The sequence below is a fragment of the Neocloeon triangulifer genome, unplaced genomic scaffold, assembly GCF_031216515.1.
Source record: "Neocloeon triangulifer isolate White Clay Creek 2 clone unplaced genomic scaffold, ASM3121651v1 ptg000003l, whole genome shotgun sequence".
Lineage (NCBI taxonomy): Eukaryota > Metazoa > Arthropoda > Insecta > Ephemeroptera > Baetidae > Neocloeon > Neocloeon triangulifer.
In genome coordinates, this window is record NW_026775546.1 from 2,006,400 (window position 1) to 2,027,215 (window position 20,816).

General features: G+C 35.9%; 1 protein-coding gene across 1 annotated transcript in view; it reads left to right on the forward strand.

Annotated features, from left to right (window-relative positions):
* The window catches only part of LOC132205872 (protein O-mannosyl-transferase TMTC2), a 189,796-nt gene that overhangs the window by 84,913 nt on the left and 84,067 nt on the right, over positions 1-20,816 (forward strand). Inside the window, exon 4 of the mRNA XM_059635221.1 lies at positions 18,138-18,744. Coding sequence (XP_059491204.1) covers positions 18,138-18,744 — 607 coding nt within the window. The remainder of the gene's footprint in view (positions 1-18,137; positions 18,745-20,816) is intronic.

Consider the following 20,816-nt stretch of genomic DNA (forward strand, 5'->3'; position numbering starts at 1 on the left):
CTCGATTTTAACTTTCAAAAGGTTTCTTTACAATTTTTGACAATAGCAAATAAAAATTATATATTATAAACAAACAAAAAATTATGTTAAGTTTTTTTATTTTAAAACCAAAATAAATGATACAATTTAAAATCTAAAAATTATTTTATGAGGCCAAATTTAGATAAAAAAATCTTAGAACTACAAAATTGAGAGATAAATTTTGACTCCAAAACACGGCAATTTTAAATTTTAAAATGCTGCAAATACAATTATTAGATTTAAAAATCTTTATACTTTTTAACAATATTAACAAAAGAGAAAATCGTTAAGTGTTGCTAAATTAATATTCTTGCAAGTTGGGCTCGTGGTGGTTCAATGTTTTGCAATAAACCGCATTTTAATAAAGGATGCCGTTTGATTAAACAGGCACCGCCTAATCAGCGATTCCGCCTCGAGCACTCGCGCATAATTTAAATATAATGAAAACCGTGCATCCGAAATCGATCTGGATGGATGGAAAAAGCCATCGGGCGGGCGCAGGTGCGCTCTCGTTGGCGGAGTGAAAAAGTGGTGCAGTGCACCTGGCGACAATCTGGCCGTGTTTCAATTTATTGCATCGCAGGTGCAGGAGAGAAAGCAGCTCCGAGAGTGGAGAATTTTTATTTTTAAAAAAATCCGTCATATTTTTACTGCGAGTGTCTAGGTAATGTGGCGCGATGACTTTGCATTCTGCATTCGTAATGGCAATGGATTCATCCATATTTTATGCTCTCTCTGCACTGCCACCGCGCGGAATGGTGCCGTTAAAGAACCTTATTAATATAATTTATCTGCGCCAACAATCCGGGTTAATGTTATTTGAGCTTTGAATACCCATCAAATTATTATGGTTTACAGCTAAAGTGGCCTTTTTTAATACTGGAAAATGACAAATTTTCTTCAATAACTGCTTAACTGTCACACTGAAGAGGAAATCAACTGATACATAAATTGAAGTTTACCATTAATACTAATTTTTAATATTAAAGTATCAATGTGCAATTTCTGTAGTAATTTCATATGTTTTTATCATGATGTTTAGATGTTTGGTTTATTTAAATTCGTTTAATTTTGTTTTCTTAACCAGTCTTATATTATAATTAAATAAAATCACTCGCATTTTTTATTCAAAATTACTATTTAAGTTTCAATACAAACCTATTCCATGGACAATACAAAATTAAGAGCTAAAATTGTTACAAATTTCAAAATTATTAATTATTCATTCATTTAATGAAACATTGCAAATTAATAATTTAAGCATTATTCTATCTATGTAAAATTTTATTTGGAGAACTTCTAAAACTTTTCCTAAACTTTTCCGCTGTTTCCATCGTTCAATAAAGCAAAGCTGGTGCGCCTCTTCAGAATCCATTAAACCGTGATTAAAATTCCAAGAAGGGCGAAACACGTGTTGTCTGTCGCCCGCTCGATAAATAACCGCCGAAAAACGCGCCGGAAATCTCATTAGGCAACACTGATCCGCCCCAACACAGCCGCCGCGAGGCACTTCTTGATTACGAGAGGGCGAAAAGAAAACACAGGAAAATAAGAAAATTTTTCACTCTTGTGTCGGCTGGCGTGCCCTCGTAGTGCTACTTCACTCTTTCCCTCGGTGTAAAATGCAAATAGCACGCGGGGCGGCTGCACCACCACACTACAGTCAAGCACCCACCCCGACAACCGCCGCCATTCCACCCTCTTGCATTGTTCGCGCCGTGTACGTTTGTGTACGCTGCAATCGAAACTCGTACGGTACATGCCAGGTGTGTGTGTGTTTGGAACAATCCGATTTGCGCCGGCGCCCGTTGAAATCAATTTTAAGTGCAATTTGATATTGCCAAGGATAATTACGACGAGCGTGGCTGTGATTAATCATGTAATCACCACGAGTTCTGACGCAATTATTACCCACGCCTGATGATTATTATTGTGAGATTTGAAAGCGCGCCATTTAAAGTTTTTTCTACAGTTATAATAAACTGAAACAAATTTAAAAATATTTTTCATCGTTTTTTTTATTCCAAATTAATCGATTGCATATGGCAATATTTTCAAAACAAATAAGGAATGATCACTAGTTAGTTGGTAGACGTTTTGGTTAAATTTATAATTATTTAAATACTAAATCATTTGGAATATTTCATTAAAATATCCTATCCCTACCTCGTCAGGTCAAAGGTTAGATTGAAAAAAAATTATAATTTTAAATATATGCAGCATTACTCTCTTAAATGAGAAATTCAATCTTAAAAAAGTCTAGTCAAATTTACTTAAAGTTATTTTTAAAAAAAAATCTGCAAGTGTAAACCGGTGTGTGTAAACAATATGCTTATTTTGTTACAAATCTCCAATTATTTGTATTTTTAGTTTAAGAAGACATTAAATATGACAACAGTAAATGTTTAAATATTTTATCAATTTGCAAATAAATTTATACATATACTTTTAATGAAATGAATATAAAAGAAAATTTATCTATTTATTTATGTATTTATTCTCCATTCAGATACATGAAATACACAACATCTAACATCAAGTCAATACACAAAAAATTAAATATAAATACTGAAATTACCTGTTAAGAATAATTTAAATTAAATTTTTTTATAAAATATTTTTCCTTTTAATGTAAATTAAATTAATAAAATTGGCAACTTTTTTACTTGCTTATGATTATTCCTAGTACATTGATTTAAGTTAAGCAAAGTTTTACTTCAAATTCATATTTGTAAATTTTATTATCTTGCTTCCATAATTCATATGACTAAGAAATTTTTTTTCTGCCATAGTGTATCCGTCTCTTTTTATGTGCTTTAGCGATTATTTGATAATTTTTACCCGAAAAGTTTAGTATTTATGCCAATTTATAATTCAGTTTAGAATACGTGAAGGTGCTAGACGAAGTTGTATGCAGTATATCCAAAAATTTGAAATTATAGAAAAACATTTTTTACTCATTTTTACTTTTCAGAGTCACACCACAAAACTGAGAGCTTGGGCACAAAACTGCTTTTACAGAACTAATGCGTCCATAAAATTAAAGCGAATTTGTACCCACTCGAGTTGGGTACACTTTAAACCTTATTAAATTACACTCGATACAATCAAAATGTCGTGCCGCGTCAGTCATAAATTAAACGCGCCGGGCACAAAGAGAAACAAAGCGTCCCGGGGTCAAAAGTGCGGTCATTCGACTGCTGGCGATGGTCAATAGCTGTTGGCTCGCTGCTTTTGCATGCGGCCGAAAATGAGCTGAATGTGTGTGTTATCTCCATGATTAATAACTTTTCTAGATTTATAGTCGGCGGCCGGCCAGAAAAAAAGAGGGAAAAAATTTACGTGGTGCTGGACTATATTTTTATATGATATTTCACACACCGCTTGCTCTCGGGCCGCTCAATACGAAAGAAAGGAGTAGGAATTTATTTCCATTTGCCTGGTGATAATAATGCGGCAAGTGTGTCTCTTTCTCCTCAAAATTAAAGAGGATATCGTCAGGGCCGCAATGAATCACAAAATATTGTAAAGAGGAGCAAAAATACATTTCTAACTTGTATAATTCTGAACAAAAACACTTGAAATGTAGAAAAAGTTAGAAATTCATTGCCAAGAATCAATTTCAAAATTATTCAGTTAGTATGGCTTACTTTTATTTATTTATATATTTTTATGCAATTTTTATTCTTAATTGCAATTAAGAAAAAAATAAATAAAAATAGTAAGCTATACAAACTGAATAGTCCCAATTTTATTTTTATTGTGGATATTTTCTCTGTGCCTTACTTGAATTAAATGAACACACCAATTTATTTACAACACCTAAATCTTTGGAAATAGTGCGACTGAAGTTTAAAAACAGTTTAATTGAACCTTATCTAATTGACTGTTGCTTTTGAAATTCCTTGACTTTGACCCTCACCAGTGGTACCAACTGCCAAAGTCTGTTGCTATCCACTTTAATTCCACGGCCGCCTCGGGCTTTATTATTCCATTAAGTGTGTGACGAGCTGGCAGAAAGATACTCGCGGCAATAAATATTAATAACAATAAACAGGCTCGTTCTCCACCCTCTCTCACTCCATTTAGGAAATGAGCATCTGCCACATGCAAGTTCGCATCCAATCGATTTCCCTCAGGCTTTGCATGTCATTTTCTCCCGCAAACAGCTGCCCCGTCCTTGTATTACGTATGCATTGTCGAGATCCTCGGGGACTCGTCGTTAATTTGCGTGCCCGTCGACGGACGGACCGACCGGACATACATATTCCTACCGAGCTTTGAATTTATGCAGAGAGTCCAGGCCACTCGCGCCGGTTACCAGGCATTAATCACACGTGCGCCGTGCGCGATAATGGCCTCACTCGATGATGCTCTGGTGCAGAACGACGGACGGATGCTGCTGACCTGCACTGCCCCTGCCACACAAACAAATTCAAATTCAGCAAAAATGCCCGGCGAATAGTCCTCTGGGGCAGTCCAAGTTTGAAATGCTTGCCGATTCCAGGGGGGAATGAAAACTGACGTCCAATGTAAATGGTTTGCTAATTTTGATACCTCTGATAAATAAAAAAAAAATGCATTCTTTTTTGTGCAATTAATTTGATATATTTTTTAAACAAGTAAAAAAAACAGTCGTTAATGAAAAAAATTGTTAATATTTTGATTAAAATTTAATTTTCTAATATTAAACAATAGATATTGATTATTAAAAATAAATGCAATTGATAGCGGAGAAATTCAGAAGCATGCAGGAGCATTTTTTTCTGTTTTGAATTTTTAAAGACCTCAAAATTTTGATGGGATGAATTTAAAAAATTTTAAATTTAAATTATTGATATCAATTTTAAACTACAAAACCGGCAGAGAAGCTTCAATATCTGTTTATTGAAATATTATTGATCAAAACGCTAAACTTTTAATAAGTTGCAATTAAAATTAATTAGTGTAACACAAGGAAATCTATAATTAGTAACATCATCCGAATATAAAAAAACCCAAATTTGATAGGAACAAATTAATATGATTTTATTTTAATAACCGTTTTGGTAAAAAAAAGTTATATTTATTGAATAATTTAAACATAGTTTTTTTTTTTTAAAATTAGAAATTTTAATCAAATATTTGATTATTTCGCAGAATATTAAAATAATTTTATTTTCACTGCAAAAACAACAAATTCGCTTCTTATGTCTCTCTCGATTCTCTTTGACATAGTCTCTATTAACCATTAATTGCCAATGAGACTGTCTGAAAGAAAAAAAGAATCGAGGAAAATTCAATTATTTTCTTTATCTTCCAACTTTTTACACTCCAAAAATTCAAATTGAGAGAGAACTTTTGCGTGCTTCCAACCCATCAAGGGGCGAAAACGCGTCCTAATTAAGAGACTTGTTTGTTTTGCAAAAATTTTACAGTCGAAAATCGTAAAAACGTCTCAAACCGGCCGTCAAACGGCGCTTTTTACAGCGCACTAAAATTTTTACTATGCACTCTCGCCGGTGTGGAATAACCGGTTGGTCGCCCACCCCGTCTCTCACGACTCGCGCCATAATATATATTCATTCGCATAACGAGACGAGAAAAATTATTTACAACGCGATATTTCAAAACTCGTCCATTAAAACCACTCCCAAGGCCAGACAGAAAATCGTTCCGACTCTGATCAAAGATAGCAAAGAGAATGTGAAAAAAAAATGAAATAACGATTAGGTTCGCATTAAACAGAAAAACGAGGGAAACAAAGCGTTTCGTGCGCGAGGTTTGGTGCTAGATTTCAATTAATCTTGTAGCCGCGCGATAAGCATCGCGAGTTTGTTGTGGCAACTCAGGTGTCGCAGTTCGACTGGGCCCGGCACACGCGAATTGTGTACACGTCCATTATTGAGAGTTAACCCGAGTAATTTGTCAGGGACACGCCAAATTACACGACGCGTCCTTTAATATTCCAAATTGCAACGAACGTATTCTCGTTTTCGGGGAAAGAGCGCACAATAGAGGCCGGTGGTGTAAATAATTAATCACCTGGGGCTAACCGGCGATATTTTCATTCCCCCGTCCCGTCCCGCGTCCGTCTCTGGCCGCGATCAATATTTAATTTGGAAAAAATGCCGACCGGGGTGGATTGTTGGCTGTTTTTTATGCCCTTGGTGCTGGAAATAAACACCATTGTGATGCCAATGCGGGCCATGCCGTTTGCAATTTGAAATAAATTCACGTCGTGGAATTGTGAAAATTGGACGCCGTCCGATGAATAGGTTGACGCGAATGCTGGAGTTAAAAGCACGAATGTAAAAACGAAAACTGGATCAATCAAAAGTGAAGTTTTCTGTAATTCTGCAGCTTCAACCTATTTATTTATTCAAAACATTAATTTTTTTAATTCATTATTTTTATGGATTTGATAATCAATTAGTATATTTTTGTACTTCATTAATTCATTTTCAATTTTAATATTGTATTATAATTCTGAAAACTCATTGCAGATTTAATACATTTCCAAGTATATATTTGTGAGAATTAAAATCATATCCAACGGATCCAACCTCGAAAAAAATTTGTATTTTGTATTTAACAATATATCTGTTGTTCACAACGTCAAATAAATTTTTTACATGCTTTATAGTGTTTATAATAAGGAAATTAATAAAAATAAACTAAATAACATCGAAATTTTAAAAATAAAGTGATGAAAAATGAATAAAAATAATTATAATTTAATTTAAATAATTATATTTCAAATATTTATTAAAAGAAGTAACCAAAAAATAGGTTATTTATAATATTAAACTCCTTGTTGTTAATTTGTTAATGTGAGTGTGTGTTTTTTATAAATTTTAGTGTAGAATTGTGTCGCTTGAAAAAATAATAATGTGACAAATATACGCAGTGTATACTCTTCAAACAAAATATTTGACCAATCGCCATATTTGTTGAAAACAAGTTTTTCTCCCATCGGTTTTTTTTATTGCGCGTATAACGCAAATATATTTGCCTTGTATGCTTCATTTTGCCAATTAATTAAAAAAAAATTGCGCTCAATTAAAGCGATCGGTATTTATTTTTGACAAAAAAATCCTTTCGTATTTGTATTTGACATTTTGATTCGCGCACGTTGAGAGGAAAAGTTGTTTCCCCCGAATTTTCCCTCTGAACATTTTTGACGCGAGCACGTTATGTTTTTTTGCCGGGGCTGTCAACTCTAAAGGGAAATGTGGATGTAAGGAGGGACTCGGATTTTTCTTCTTTGGCTTTTCTGAGGGCGAAAGGAGCTTGATTGAAATATTTCCTCTCTTTCTTTCTCTCTGTGTTTCTGTAGCTGTTTCGTCACTCACTCGCGATATGTGTTGTCGGATGAGAGCAGAGAACAAAAGTCGGGAGAGTCGGAGCGGAAGGAAAGTCGCCGTCTGTCTAGCGGATCACTTTTATAGACTGACTGTGAGGGAGAGAAAGAGAGGGCGCTTTGCTACGTTCGATTTGGTCCGATGGAAGCTGAGCTTTTTTGTTAAGGTGGTCAAGTAATGAAATGAAATGTCCGGAAATACGAAAAATATACATTCCTTGGGGAATTTTGGTCACTGGATCCAATAAAGATATTTTATAATTTGCAATAAATTAAAGTCAATGTTATTGCTTACAAATCTGAAATTAATCCATTAAAAATATCAATATTAAATTTGGAAACTGGAAGAAATTGTATCCATGATTTCATTTTAAAAGATATTCAGACTGGTGAAATATTTAAATTTGTCAGTTAGTAGCAAAATTGAGCTTATTGATATATTAAATTTCTTCTTTTAGTTAAAAAGGTCGAGGCTAAATTTATTTATAAGTAACAGGCAAAAAGTATCAAAAGAAAAGAGGGTCCTATCAGCAATTTGGCTATTTTTTTTTTGGTTCAAATTTTATTATATTGTATTTTTTATTTTTAATCTTTATAATATTTCTCATAATTCTGACGGAATTGATTTTCAAATTAGACAATTGAGGCGCTTAAACTTTATGGAATTTTTATTCTTGTCTAGATAATATCATTTACCAAGTTTACAACCAAATTTAAACCAAATTTCTGATATTAAAATGCCTTTTTTAATATTCTAAACATCCCAAAAAAATATTTTATATTTTTTGAGTGAAAATTGGATAAAATTTGGTTTTAGTCGCTCATATTTTAAATCATGGTCATTATTTGAAATGATCGGTTGTCAGAGAAATTTAGTGGGGAAAAAAATACACTTCCACCAGACCAGAAACAATTCCGTTTTTATTGGTTTTTATCAACTTTTTACTGTATCTCATGGGGAAATTCCACGAACAATTTCATCATTTGGCGAGAGAGGGATAATAACAGCGCAGATTGAATGCCAAATTCGAGCTTTTGGATTCGGATGGGCGGAAACAGAGAAAAAAAGCGTCTGGTACATCCGTTGCCGTAATCGGCTTTAGCAAATGAGGCTCGATCGAATTAGCGCCGGATTAGTGAAAAACAGGCGATGCCCGAAATGGTATTTCTTCGATTACATTGGGAGAAGAAAACAATTTCGGAGGACGCGCATCCGAATCTCATTTTTGCATTTGTCGGTGCCTTTTTTACGATCACACGTAATAAAGGCAAGGGTGCTCGGGGGAGTCATCGGAGCGCCGAGGTGTTGACGTACTTAGCATTGCAGCTCCGTTCTCTCCGTCTCCCGGTTTACATTGCATTAAAATTCAAATATAATTCCGCGGGTGACGTCATAAAAACCAACTCCCTTTTCAACAGCAGTCAACTTTTATATGCGTTCGCCCGGAGTCATTTTTTCGGAGTAATAAAGCGATGCTGATATCGATCCGCCGCCACGGCTGCCTCTCGTTCCTTCGTGCATTTTTATATTTACGCCGGCGGCTGCTGTAATTTCGCTCCACCCGAAATCCCGGCGGCGGAAAATCTGTCTGCAAAGAAAAAGGATTCGTAAATATGCAAATGTACTATCTACATACTACCCAATTTCAATTTAAGTTATTAGATAAAAAAAAATTTCGATTCATCATATAAAATAATATTTGATTTCATCTTTAAAACAAAGGCATTCTATTGAATATGGAAACAATAATTAATTTCGCACAAATTTAGTACCAAAAAAGCAGTCTTTAAAAGTCTATCATCTAAAACTTTGATGAGTATTGGAATTAATTTTTTTTAAATCATTTTTCCTTCTATTTTAGATTAAAAATCATTTTTTAATGTATGAATTTCAAACATTCATATTAATTAATTTATGCTTTTTTTATGATTTTCGTTCTAAATGGTTTTAAATTGAAGTCAAAATTCATCAAAGTTAATTCAAGAAATCCATTATAAATAAAAATTATTATGCCAAAGATGAAAAAAGTTGGCTCAATTAAAAGTCTTTCAGTTTCCATACTTTATTTTTTTTTTTAAATTAAATTAATTTTTTCCTAATTTTCCATCTATTTCTGTTTGCAAGCCCCTTTGTTTGGGGCCGATCGTGGCAACCCATAAAAATCACAGTTGCGCTTTTTTCCTGCCAACGGAAGTGCCTGCTCGGCCGACACTTTTCCGCGCCGTCACTTCATTTCTCTCTCCGGCGGCGTTGCTCTCTAAGCTTCGGCGCGGCCACTTCACTTGTATTTATGAAATAAAATAAAAATGACGGCTGCGTGCCACTTGAAGGCGCGTTCGCTCTTTTCTCTCTTACGGCGGGCAAGAATAAGAAAAAACGGTTTCGCCCACTTGCCTTCCTCTCTCTCTCTTCGGCTTTTTGCTTGGCGCGTTGCTGGATTTTTAAAAAGGCTTCCCGGCGAAAAAGCGGGCGAACGCCGGGATAATGCGATTCAAATTATTATTCTCTTCCCCCATCTTGCATCAGGAAAAGTCTTTCTCGCCTCTGCGAGCTCCGCAAGGGTGTGTATTGCTTTATTGTGATACGTGGTGGCGATGGAATAATGCGATTTTTATGGAAAACCGACACGGATATTCTTTATCTGCAGCACTGCAGCAGAAAGATTAAATTCACCGCAGCCTCGAGTTTTGCGCCTATAAAAATTCAGCAATAATTGAGAATTTTTTATAGTGAAAATCTTCAAATTAAAATTGCAACATAAACAAAATTCCATACAGGATAAGAACGTCTGTGACTCTAAATTGATATTTTGTATTATAAATAATTTTGTAGAATTAATTAAACATTTATGAGGGTTGATTCATGGTATTTGAATTTAATTTTGACATTTCATTGATGGATTGTTTCAGTTTAATAGTATTTTGCAGAGAGAGCACTATTGTTTTTTATACAAAACAATTAACAATCACTCCAACAACCCAAAGAGGAAAATGAAAATTTCAATTAAAATATTATGTTAATTCATAAAAATAATTTAAAAAAATAAAATGGACAATATTGTTTTTATTATTATTATTTTTTTTCTTATATATAAATATTTGAAATCAACCTTCACTTGTGGAAAATGGAACGGTCTCTTGTTGTTGGCGCACCCTCTTTTTGACACCGTTGAAGCAACAAACGAAATGCCGCAGCGAAATTTATATTTCATTCGGCCGCGGTCGCAGTTTCGGTCGCAAATTTCTGCCGACGTGAATTATACGTCGCAGGTATAGGAAAACGCAGTGGCATTATTATTGGTGCTATAGTGTGTGTGTGTAGGGGCTATATCTATTATTCATATTTATTTAGAATTCTCTGCGGCGCTGGCTGCCGGCAACAAACAGGCACATTTATTATTACGCTCTGCTGTTTTACGGGCCCTCTGGAGCCATTTGTATATCCGAGCGCGAGAACTCGTTTAATTGTAATCGTCGCCGAAGCGAAATTGCAACCGTGTTCACACCAATGAATATCGAATTGACCTGCTACGGACGCAATCGAGCCGATCAACAATGTACGTACTGAGCGGACAGTCCATTTTTTTCAAACACATTCACAAGCTCGATTTGAATGCATGAAAAAATAATATTGATTTAATTTTCGTTGATTTTGATCGTTTTTAAACAGATATATAATTCAAGAATTTAAGTTTTATAAATGAAAACGAAATTTGACATGAGTTTTGATACTGAAAAAAAAGGTGTAAAATGGAGTGTATTGTATTTATATTTTATATAATTTATATTTTTTTTTAACTAGAATGCAAAATATCACCAATAATATTCCGTTCCATGCAATCGTTTTTCCCTGATACCCTTCAAAATTACTGCCTAAAATAATCAACAACCCCCCCCCCCCCCATCATTCATTTCCGATGTTCCAGAAATTTTGATGGAAAATTTGATTTTCATTGAATTCTGACGTAATTTTTCCATCTTTTCAATACAAATTTTGTGTTGGTTTTGATTTAAACATGCCAGGCTGTTAAAAGAGAGGAATATAAAATGTAGTCTAGTTTATCTTTCTTTTTATGTTTCTAGTCGTTTCTTCTTCAGCGGAAATTCTTTTTCTCAGAACCCGCGCGTTTTAATGAGCAGCGCCTTGCTCATTAAATTAGACGATGTTGATTGAAGGTAATTAATAATTAGCAAAAAGTCTGTCTTGTTTGATGTAGGCAACGAACCGACTCTTGTGAAGCAAAATCTTGTACTCCTCTCTTGCAATTGCTTACAATTAGTTGCATAGCTAATTAATGACAAACTAAAACTAAAAATAAATTAAGAGTTTGTATCTTGCAATAATATTAAATTAAAATAAATTGTTTGTTAAATATTTGCTAGCACGGAAATTGACAACAGTTATTTTTTCATTCATTTTTTATATTAAATTTAATCAGAAATTCCTCCCACGCCTCCGTATTGGATTATGAAAGGCGTGGTCGAAATTCCAAATTGAAAATGCGGCCATTGTTGCAAAGCGGATTATCATTGTTGGCGGAGATTTTCGCCGCCTAAGCAAATACATAATGTAAAGCCGGCTGCCAGTTGACGTCTGCAGCGACGGAAATTGGAAGATTGTATCGCCCACGTGATGCTGCTTTTGGCGTATTCGACGCGGATTTGTTATTTTGTAATTTCATTCTCTCGCACTAACCAGAAAAGAACTTAAGCTTTTTCGCTGGAAATAACTTTTCGCCTGAATGACTTTTAGAATGTATAGAAAAGCTAATTGTGAATGTTAAAAATGCGGAATTTGTTAACATCTCACCCGAGCAGCGAGTTGTGGTCAAACCAAAAAGCGCCTTTTGGAATTATTCAGGCCCGCGAGCCGGTGGCAAAAGTTCAAAACTGCGTATGCGAATCCCCTCCGCTTTTCGGGCCGGGCTTTTGATGCGGTTTGGGCCAAAGTGCGGAGCAGGGTGAGTAATTTATTGCGAGGACCACTTCCTGTGTGTGTATGTGACTTTTCTCTCCGACTCTCCCTTGTGCTCTGAATATTGCGTCACACAAATGGCAAACAACGCAAGCGTTCAGCATAAATAAATATTGTTTACAGTTTACAACGAGCAAAATGAGAGAGATAAAATTAAAACTGCTCAATATTTTTTTTTTTTATAATCCTTGATAATCTTCTAGAATTAAGAAAACTTTGGAATTTAATAAATTAAAATTTTTTTCTATTTTTTTTAATCTCTGTATTCACTTAAAAATTTGAGAGGATAAAATCGCACAACAAAATCCATTAATTTTGTGTTTTAAAATATTGAACTTCAAGGTGCACTTTTAAATTCTTTACATTTTGGTAAATAATGCTCATGAGATCCACTAGTGTTAATTTTCAATTTGCATTTTCAGCCGCTTAATTAAACTTTGTCTTATCTTAACTTAAAAAAAAAAAAAAATGGAAATATTCACTTTTTCAGAAATTTATAGTAAGAAACATTAAAAATAGAAACAATTCTGAAAGTTAAATTTATTATTTCAGCTACTTTTCTTTCAACATTATTTTAAATTATAGTGGCTTTGAAGTTCAAGTAAAAACGTAAATTTTTTCACACATCAAAGCAAGAAACTTCAAAACACTTGCCACTTTCTTCTGTAAAAGAAAAAGAGCAAAAATGCCCTGGCGGTTTTCTCTCTGGAAAAATGGCAAATTTGACTTGATATAATTGGCCCGCAAAGTGAGAGTAAACACGGAGGCGCGCGCGCAAAAAGCTGCAAAAATGCAAATTATCCTCGGCACAAAAGCCACTCTCTTTTTCGTCGGTTGTGCAAAAATGGCCGGGCAAAAACGCAGGGACGTTGCGCCAACGCTTGCTTGCTACTTTTTATTGTGCACACGCAACACCAGTTTCTCTCCCAGGAGGAGCGTAAACCACAACAAACAAACAAACAAACTGGCCAAAACCGCCGGCGCACCCCAAGATTAACAAATTTGGCGCACGTGGCGGCTTCGCCTTATTAAAATTCAGCGATAATTCTCGCAGATATTATTCCGTGGGCTCTCGCCTGTATGCAAATGTATAGCATATGCAGCAAATTAAGATAAAACTCTGGTGAGCGTAAACCTGCGAATGTTACGGTGAGCACGACGAGGAGTGATGCGCACTTCGGGGCCACCAGGACTTGCGTTTACGAGCGGAGAATTTTCTCCTCGAGCATTAAAAAGAAGCAAAAATGTTTACGTTTTGGGTCTCCGAGGGGAAAAGCGTGACTCGGTTTGGAACGGCTGATGTCAGTGGATCCGACTTTTAAGATTTTTCACTTTTATATATATTAAAAAGAAAAATTGAAAGTTTAGCCTTTGCCCTGTCAGTGAGTAGATAACACTTTTTATTGTGATTTACAAATTTTTAAATTCAAATCGCTAACAATTAATAATATTTAATTTGTGAATTGAATTCGGAAACAGGAAAAAATAATTAAACTTATATGGATATAGGACAAATTGATTTCCAAAGTTTAATTAAATCTGTCAATCAATTTATTATCCATGATATAATTATTTTGGCTCTGTGCTCATTTATCTATCACAAAGGTAAATGCTTCACATGAAATTAGGGGATTATGTTCATTGAAAATTATACAATTCAATATTTTATAAAGCCTTTCAAACCTTGGTAAAAATCAGGATTTTTTTTTTAAAAGCCACGAACTAAAGTAATAATTATGTATTTAATGTCTTGATTTGTTTAGAATTGACAAGTGAAAGTATTATAAAAGGTTGAATATTAATTTGCTCTTGAATTTTGAATTGTGCGAATTGAACTCATTATTTAAATTATAATTTTTATTCATATTCTACAATTTCGTGGAATCGCGTTTCTTTAAAAACACAAATATGAACTTTGATTGGATTAATTACACAAGTTTTAGTCGTGCTAGAGGGAGAATAAAAAAAATTTGAATTTTCCTTCAAAACTTTTCTAATTAAGAAATGTGTGCATATTTTTTTCCATTTTGGGAAAACAGTATATTTCTTTGAAACTTGTTTTTGTGCTCGTCCATTTCAATCAACTCGCAGAAATTTCAATCAACCGTGCCAGCGACAGAAAGTGTATATGGGATGGGAATATCCGCTGCTCATTTTCACATCGAACAAAGAGAGCCATCACTCGTCTCTCTCAGCTCCAGTAATGAAAAAGAGGAAGAAAAACGTTGGAGGGAAAAAAAGAACGAAAGAGTTTCTTTTCGTTCTCTGCTCCCGGCAGGAAAGGAAATTTTGTCGCAATCATTTAAAAGCAAGCTGCGAGCAATAATTTCAAGAGAGGCGCGGCACACTTTATTTGCATATTAATAGTCGTGTGTCCTCGAAAATTGTCTTTCTGCCAAAAGTTTCTCGCCTGGGGAATGAATGACGTGCGGATCGATTCGGCCGAAGGCGATTATTCAATCAGGCCGCGCTTTTTACCATAACTTGCCTCCCATGTAAAATTCATTCTCAACACGACGGGGATTAAAGCCGCGCCCGAGAAAGTGTGATTATCATTAATTTCTGATGGAATAAATTTTCCCTTCTGAATAAAGGCTGCGCCCTCTCGTCAGCGACTCATTCACGGTTGATGACATTTGGAGAAATGCTGCGACATTTAATTCGAAATCGCATTTTATCTCGGTGGCATTTTGCGAAAGGACAAATTCCAAATGCCGTGGCGGATTCCGACTGCATATTTGCCCAGACCTCGGATTTTTTTCGGCCGGGGATGTTTGTGATGCTCTCGTCATGTCGGCCTCGGGAATGCTGCTCCAGACCGTTCCACTTTATTGTTTGCACGGGGGCCGCACGCGAAATAAAACTCAACGCGCTGTAAACTTTACTAATCTCGAACTTGGCCGGACCAACTTTTGAAAAATTAAAACTACCCTCTCGTCGTCGGTGCCAGAAGCGGCGTCCTCTCTAAATCGAGATGAGAGAGAGAGAAAGCTCGGTTGGTATAAATAAGATGTGTGCAGGGGATTGATTAAAACCGGGGGTGATTTTTGTACTGGACTTTTGCCAATTCGCTTCTAATTGAAACTGTAATACTGCCAGGAAAAGGGGTACTTGCAAAAGAATGAGCATTGCTCGAACAGACGAAAAAATACAATTTATTTGAAATTCTTCACATTTTTTATTTGCTTCATTCAGTTTAGAGCTCCTCTTTTTCCTCGATTTCCTTTGTTTTAATTGATAAATTGAAATAATGTGTTTTATTTTTATTGGATGATTCCGGTTTAGTTTTGTGTGACAAATAAAACTGCAGTGCAAATTAGGCTAATTTTTAGATTCGCGAAAAAATCATTGAATTTTACATGAAATGGCCCAATTTTTATTTAATTTTTTCTCTTTCTTTATACATAAAATTAAACCGAAAATAGTTTAGCCTCCTGTTTTAATTAGAACAGATAAATGGATTTTTCAATGTTTAGAGCATATTGAATTAAATTTACTAATCAAAAGGAAAGCTGGTGAAAAAGCCGAAAAAGCATTCCAAACTCGTGGCCAACGCTTTGTGTGTTCCAAAATAAATCCAAATTCGACGACCTATCAACGGTTAGTCCGTAATAAATAATCCCCAATTATAATAGCCATGCACGCTCCGTGCTACGTGTAGACTGCAATTTATCATCGGCGGCCTTTTTAGTCGCGGCCGAACCGAATTTGCATGTTTGATCCGTGGACGCGCGCGCGCCTCCCTCTCCACACATGCAACAAAAAGCTGCCGGCTTATCGCCATTATCGGAAATTTAGGCAAAAGGGCCTGATAAATTATTCATCAAATAAAATTCGGGTGGGGGGCAATACATACAAAATTATACACATTATACGCCGCGGCTGCTTTGTTGCCAAAACTAACAGAGTTTCATGTGACGGAATGGCGCGTCGGGCGCGACCAAAGATAATAATGTTAAAATTACGCCGCGATGAACTGTGCTCGCGTAAATTCGAGGGAGGTAATGATATTATTTTATTAGCGGACCGGCAGGTAATAATTCATTGGCGTTATTTGTTGTCCTGCGCGCCCTTTGTCACGCCGCCGACTGTCGTGCTTATTTATTTATCAAAAATCGATTTCATAACTAGGCTTGATGGACATAATAACGGCCACGTCGTGACTAATAATAAACCTTTTTTGCACCGAATATATAGGACTGTAAGTCACTTTTTTTATTATTATTATTATTATCTGGTTTTTAATTATTTATACTAATACGTTTTTCCAACTAATGATGCACTCTAATTTCGCTTTACTTAAAAATTTCCAAATTGGCACTGCTACAAAACTTAAATATTATTTAATTTTCTTTTTCAATTAAAAATTGTGCTATAAATTTATTAGTTTTTGTTATGTCTTTCAATTCATAATTTAGAGGCGTGAATGTCTATGCCATAAAAAAATAAATAAAAATCAAATTATTATTTAAAATGATTTAAGTAAATTTAAAGTTTAAAAAAGTATAAACTGTTTGTCTATTAAATTAAAATTTTCTATTCAATGCAATTCTTAATAAAAATATCTGCAAAAAAAATATTGATTGTCATTATTCAATTTAAAAAAAGGATTAATTTGTTTTTAGATATGTACAGAATATTTAAAAGAAGACATTCCTGTTCCTTCGTCTGTACTTGTTCATAAGTTTTTTTACTTATTTTGGGAAGCAGCGAGCATATTATTAGCCCTTCAAGCGGCAAATGTCGCAGGACACATGATGTGTGCCGAAAAAGTTTATGAATATTTCGAGACAGTTTTAAGTGGAAGTCACGGAAGTGGAAAATTGCTTTTTTTAAAGTACTGCGCGCCGCAGTCGAAAGTCGGTCGGCGAAATACATTCTTCTGGTAGGCCGCAAAATCCGGTCATGGCAATCGCAGCGCACGCGGCCTGCTTAATTTCGGCTGCAGGATTTTGAAATGGACTTTCCTCGTATGGGCAAAGAGCTTTTCCGCGCACCAAGTGTTTCTCTCTATAATCGTATTTCACAGGAATGCGTTTGTGCGGATATGCGCGATTCTATTTGACAGAAAGAGTGAGGGAGCGTTGAAATAAATTCGCTATCCAGATTGAGTGGACATTTTTCCTCAATCATTTTATGAGGAGACAAAAAGCTTAATTTATTTGAAAGGGCTATTCGCATAGTGTTTACAGTGCATTAAAATTCTAGCTGTTTGTAAAGATAATTCTGGAAAATTTGACGATATGAAAATTTTAATTGTTTTTGAGACAGCTGACGAATTTTTAAGATTGGATTATGTAGCATTGTAATGTTTGCATTAATCTTATGAGTAATGAAAATCGCTGGGGAAACATTGAAAGCTTATAAATGATAATTCCTAAGCATATTTCTCGATATTTTCAAAACGTACCAAAAATACTTGAATCTGCAGAAATTCTATTTTAGTATTTAATAAATTGTATCATAGTGTTCGGACGATAGATGTAAACGGTTGAATATTGTTACGTATTGATACACCTTTTGAAAGAATTTCATTTATTTAAATAATTATATCTTCTCTTTCTACTAATTTTAAAAATTGCTTTGACCAAGAAATAAATTAAAAATAGTAAGGCTCCAACAAATAAATTTCACTCTGAAGTTTGTTATTAAATTTTTTTCGAAATCAAGCAGAATAGATGTCAAAATTAGTAAAAATGACCATATATTTAAACTTCTCATATTGAAAATTTATCTCATTTAATATTATGAGAATATTAATTATATTTTAATTAAATAATTTTTCCTGTTTGTTTGAAGTCGTGCCATCCTGACAAATCAGGACGTGCTGCCGTCGACGCCGCTGCTGCGAGTGTGGCAGGACGACTTCTGGGGCACGCCACTGGGCCACAGCGGATCGCACAAGTCGTACCGGCCGCTGACGGTGCTCACCTTCCGGTTCAACTACCTGCTGCACGGCTTCCGGCCGCAGGGCTACCACCTGTTCAACGTGCTGCTGCACTGCCTGGCGACGGCGCTGGTCGTCCGCGTCGGCCGCCTCCTGTTCGGCCCGCGCCGCCCGGTGGCCGTGGCCGTGGCGGCGGCCACCTTCGCCGCCCACCCGGTGCACACGGAGGCCGTGGCCGGCGTGGTCGGCCGCGCAGACATGGCCGCCTGCGTCTTCTTCCTCCTCTCCCTGCTCAGCTACGCGGCCCACGTGCGCCTGCGCGAGCGCCTCGAGACTTCGAACCACCCCCTGCTGGCCGCCCGAAAGTGGACCCTTTTGGTGGCCGCCCTGCTTCTGGCCGCCTGCGCTGGCCTGGCCAAGGAGCACGGCCTCACTGTCCTTGTTGTGTGCGCCCTGTACGATCTGACGAGGCACCTCAGCCGCTACCCTGACTTCAACCTGGCCCACCTTTTCACTAAGGTAAGCAAAATGATCTTATTATTCTGGACTTCAAACTACAATAATTTATAAAAAAGACCCTCTCCGGCCATTTGTATTACTCTTTATTCTGAAAGATTGCTAAAATTTGGGTATAACTTGTGAAAAAACTTTGCAAAAACTCCAAAAAGTTGCGTCGCAATAAAAAAAACCTAATATGAGTGATTCGCGCAACAAACGTGACAATTGAGTTGCAGGGATATTTCCGTCAGTTTGGTTCAAAAACTGCAGGATTTTGTCATTTGTGGCGCTGCGATCGCTGATTTTGCCACTTATGCCCAACGGCGCTGTGCAGAAAACCTGGCAAAATCAGCGATCGCAGCGCCAATGTGACCAAATCCTGCAGTTTCTGGACCAAATAGACGGAAATACCCCTGCAATTCAATGCTCAATTGTTTTTCGCGCGAATCACTTGTACTAGAGGTTTTCTTTTGATTGCGACGCAAAACGGTTTGGAATTTACACAAGTTATACTCGAAATTTAGCAATCTTTCAGAATAAAGAGCAATAAAAATGACCGGATCGGATCTTTATTTTTTGCTAGAAAATATTAGGCAATTTTTGAAAATTCCCCAAAAAATGTTTGGAAACTTAAATTTTATTAAGTTTTATATTCCACTGAAACGCACTGCAAAAACATGGAATAACTAAGAATAAACTGTTTATATTTCTACCGTTTTCCTGACAATGATTTTTAGATGAATGTAATGTAAACCTTCGTTGCTCCGCATAACTTCAACTGAATTGTTACATTTCCGCAAATTGTTCTTCTCAATCCTTTGTCTCTCGATCTTTGAAAGCACCGCAGCAATGCACACAGAACGTTGCAAGTTTCCTTTGTGACAAATTTACCGCTGCTTTTTATGACGAAAAAGAGATATGCCTGTAGAGCATTATTATAAGATAGAAGCGGAAATCGGAGAATTCAATTAAACCGCGTTTGTCCGTGATAATGGAGAGCCGCTGTTTATTTTCCATAAACTCACCATGGCAACCGGATAAAAAGAACCGGGGCGCTATTCATCAACCAACTACATAATTCGTCCTCTCTCACAAAGGGACTCGAGTACAGAAAACAAACATGCTAGTGGAAACGGGAGATAAAACGCGGCGCATTTTATATTCCCGAGGATTAAAAAGCAGAGAGATATAATAATTTGGTTCGGGCAGGAGGAAAAGTCTGCTTTTATTAATTCATTATCTGGCCGTAAAAAGCGTCGGGGAAAACGCAAAACAACTTTTTTACGGCGGTTTTACGAGATTCGGGGATCAGGCCGGGGTGTAAATAAAATATCGGGCGGTAATTGGCGCTTCCATGTACCATGAGAGTTCGCGGCTGCTGATTCGTATTCAAGACGAGTCGCCCACTGGAGCCGGCCAGATTGCAGCGTGATGAAAAAGTAAAGAGCGCGTCGATCAGCACCCCTATTGATTAAGGCGCGCCGACGAGCGTTTTCAAATTTACCTTCCAATTATTGCGACTTATCACACCCCATCCGCGCTCAAACTTTATTCTTTCGGCGCGCAGCAAATGAAGCGTGCCTGTGAGCCTAAAAGCATTAAAGAACAATCAGCGTCGAGAAATCGATTCATTTCCACCGTCGTAAGAAATCTTGCTCTGATTTTTGCCAGACCAGGCGGTTGTGGAATGAATAAAAAAAAATAAGAACTATGCGTCTCTCCCAGAGTGCACCGCTCGGCTGCAAATATTATGGTATTTTCTATTTATTATTTTTGACGTGCGTGAAGCATGAAAAGTCAGAGAGGTAAAGTGCTTTTTAAAGTTCAAAGGGCTCATCAGAAATAAATTGGGAAGACACATCAAATAATAAAAAAGAATTTTAGTAAACAAAGATGAAATAACAAAAACTTTTTTATTTTATTAAAGTAATTGTTAAGATAATATAATTTCATTTTATTTATTTTAAGTTTTAAGTACATTAAATTAAATAAAATTTTATTTTCATTTAGGAATATTAATTGATAATTCCATTGTACTCTCACTTGATATTGTTGTCAATTTTTGTAATGCAAGATTTAAAAAACTACATATA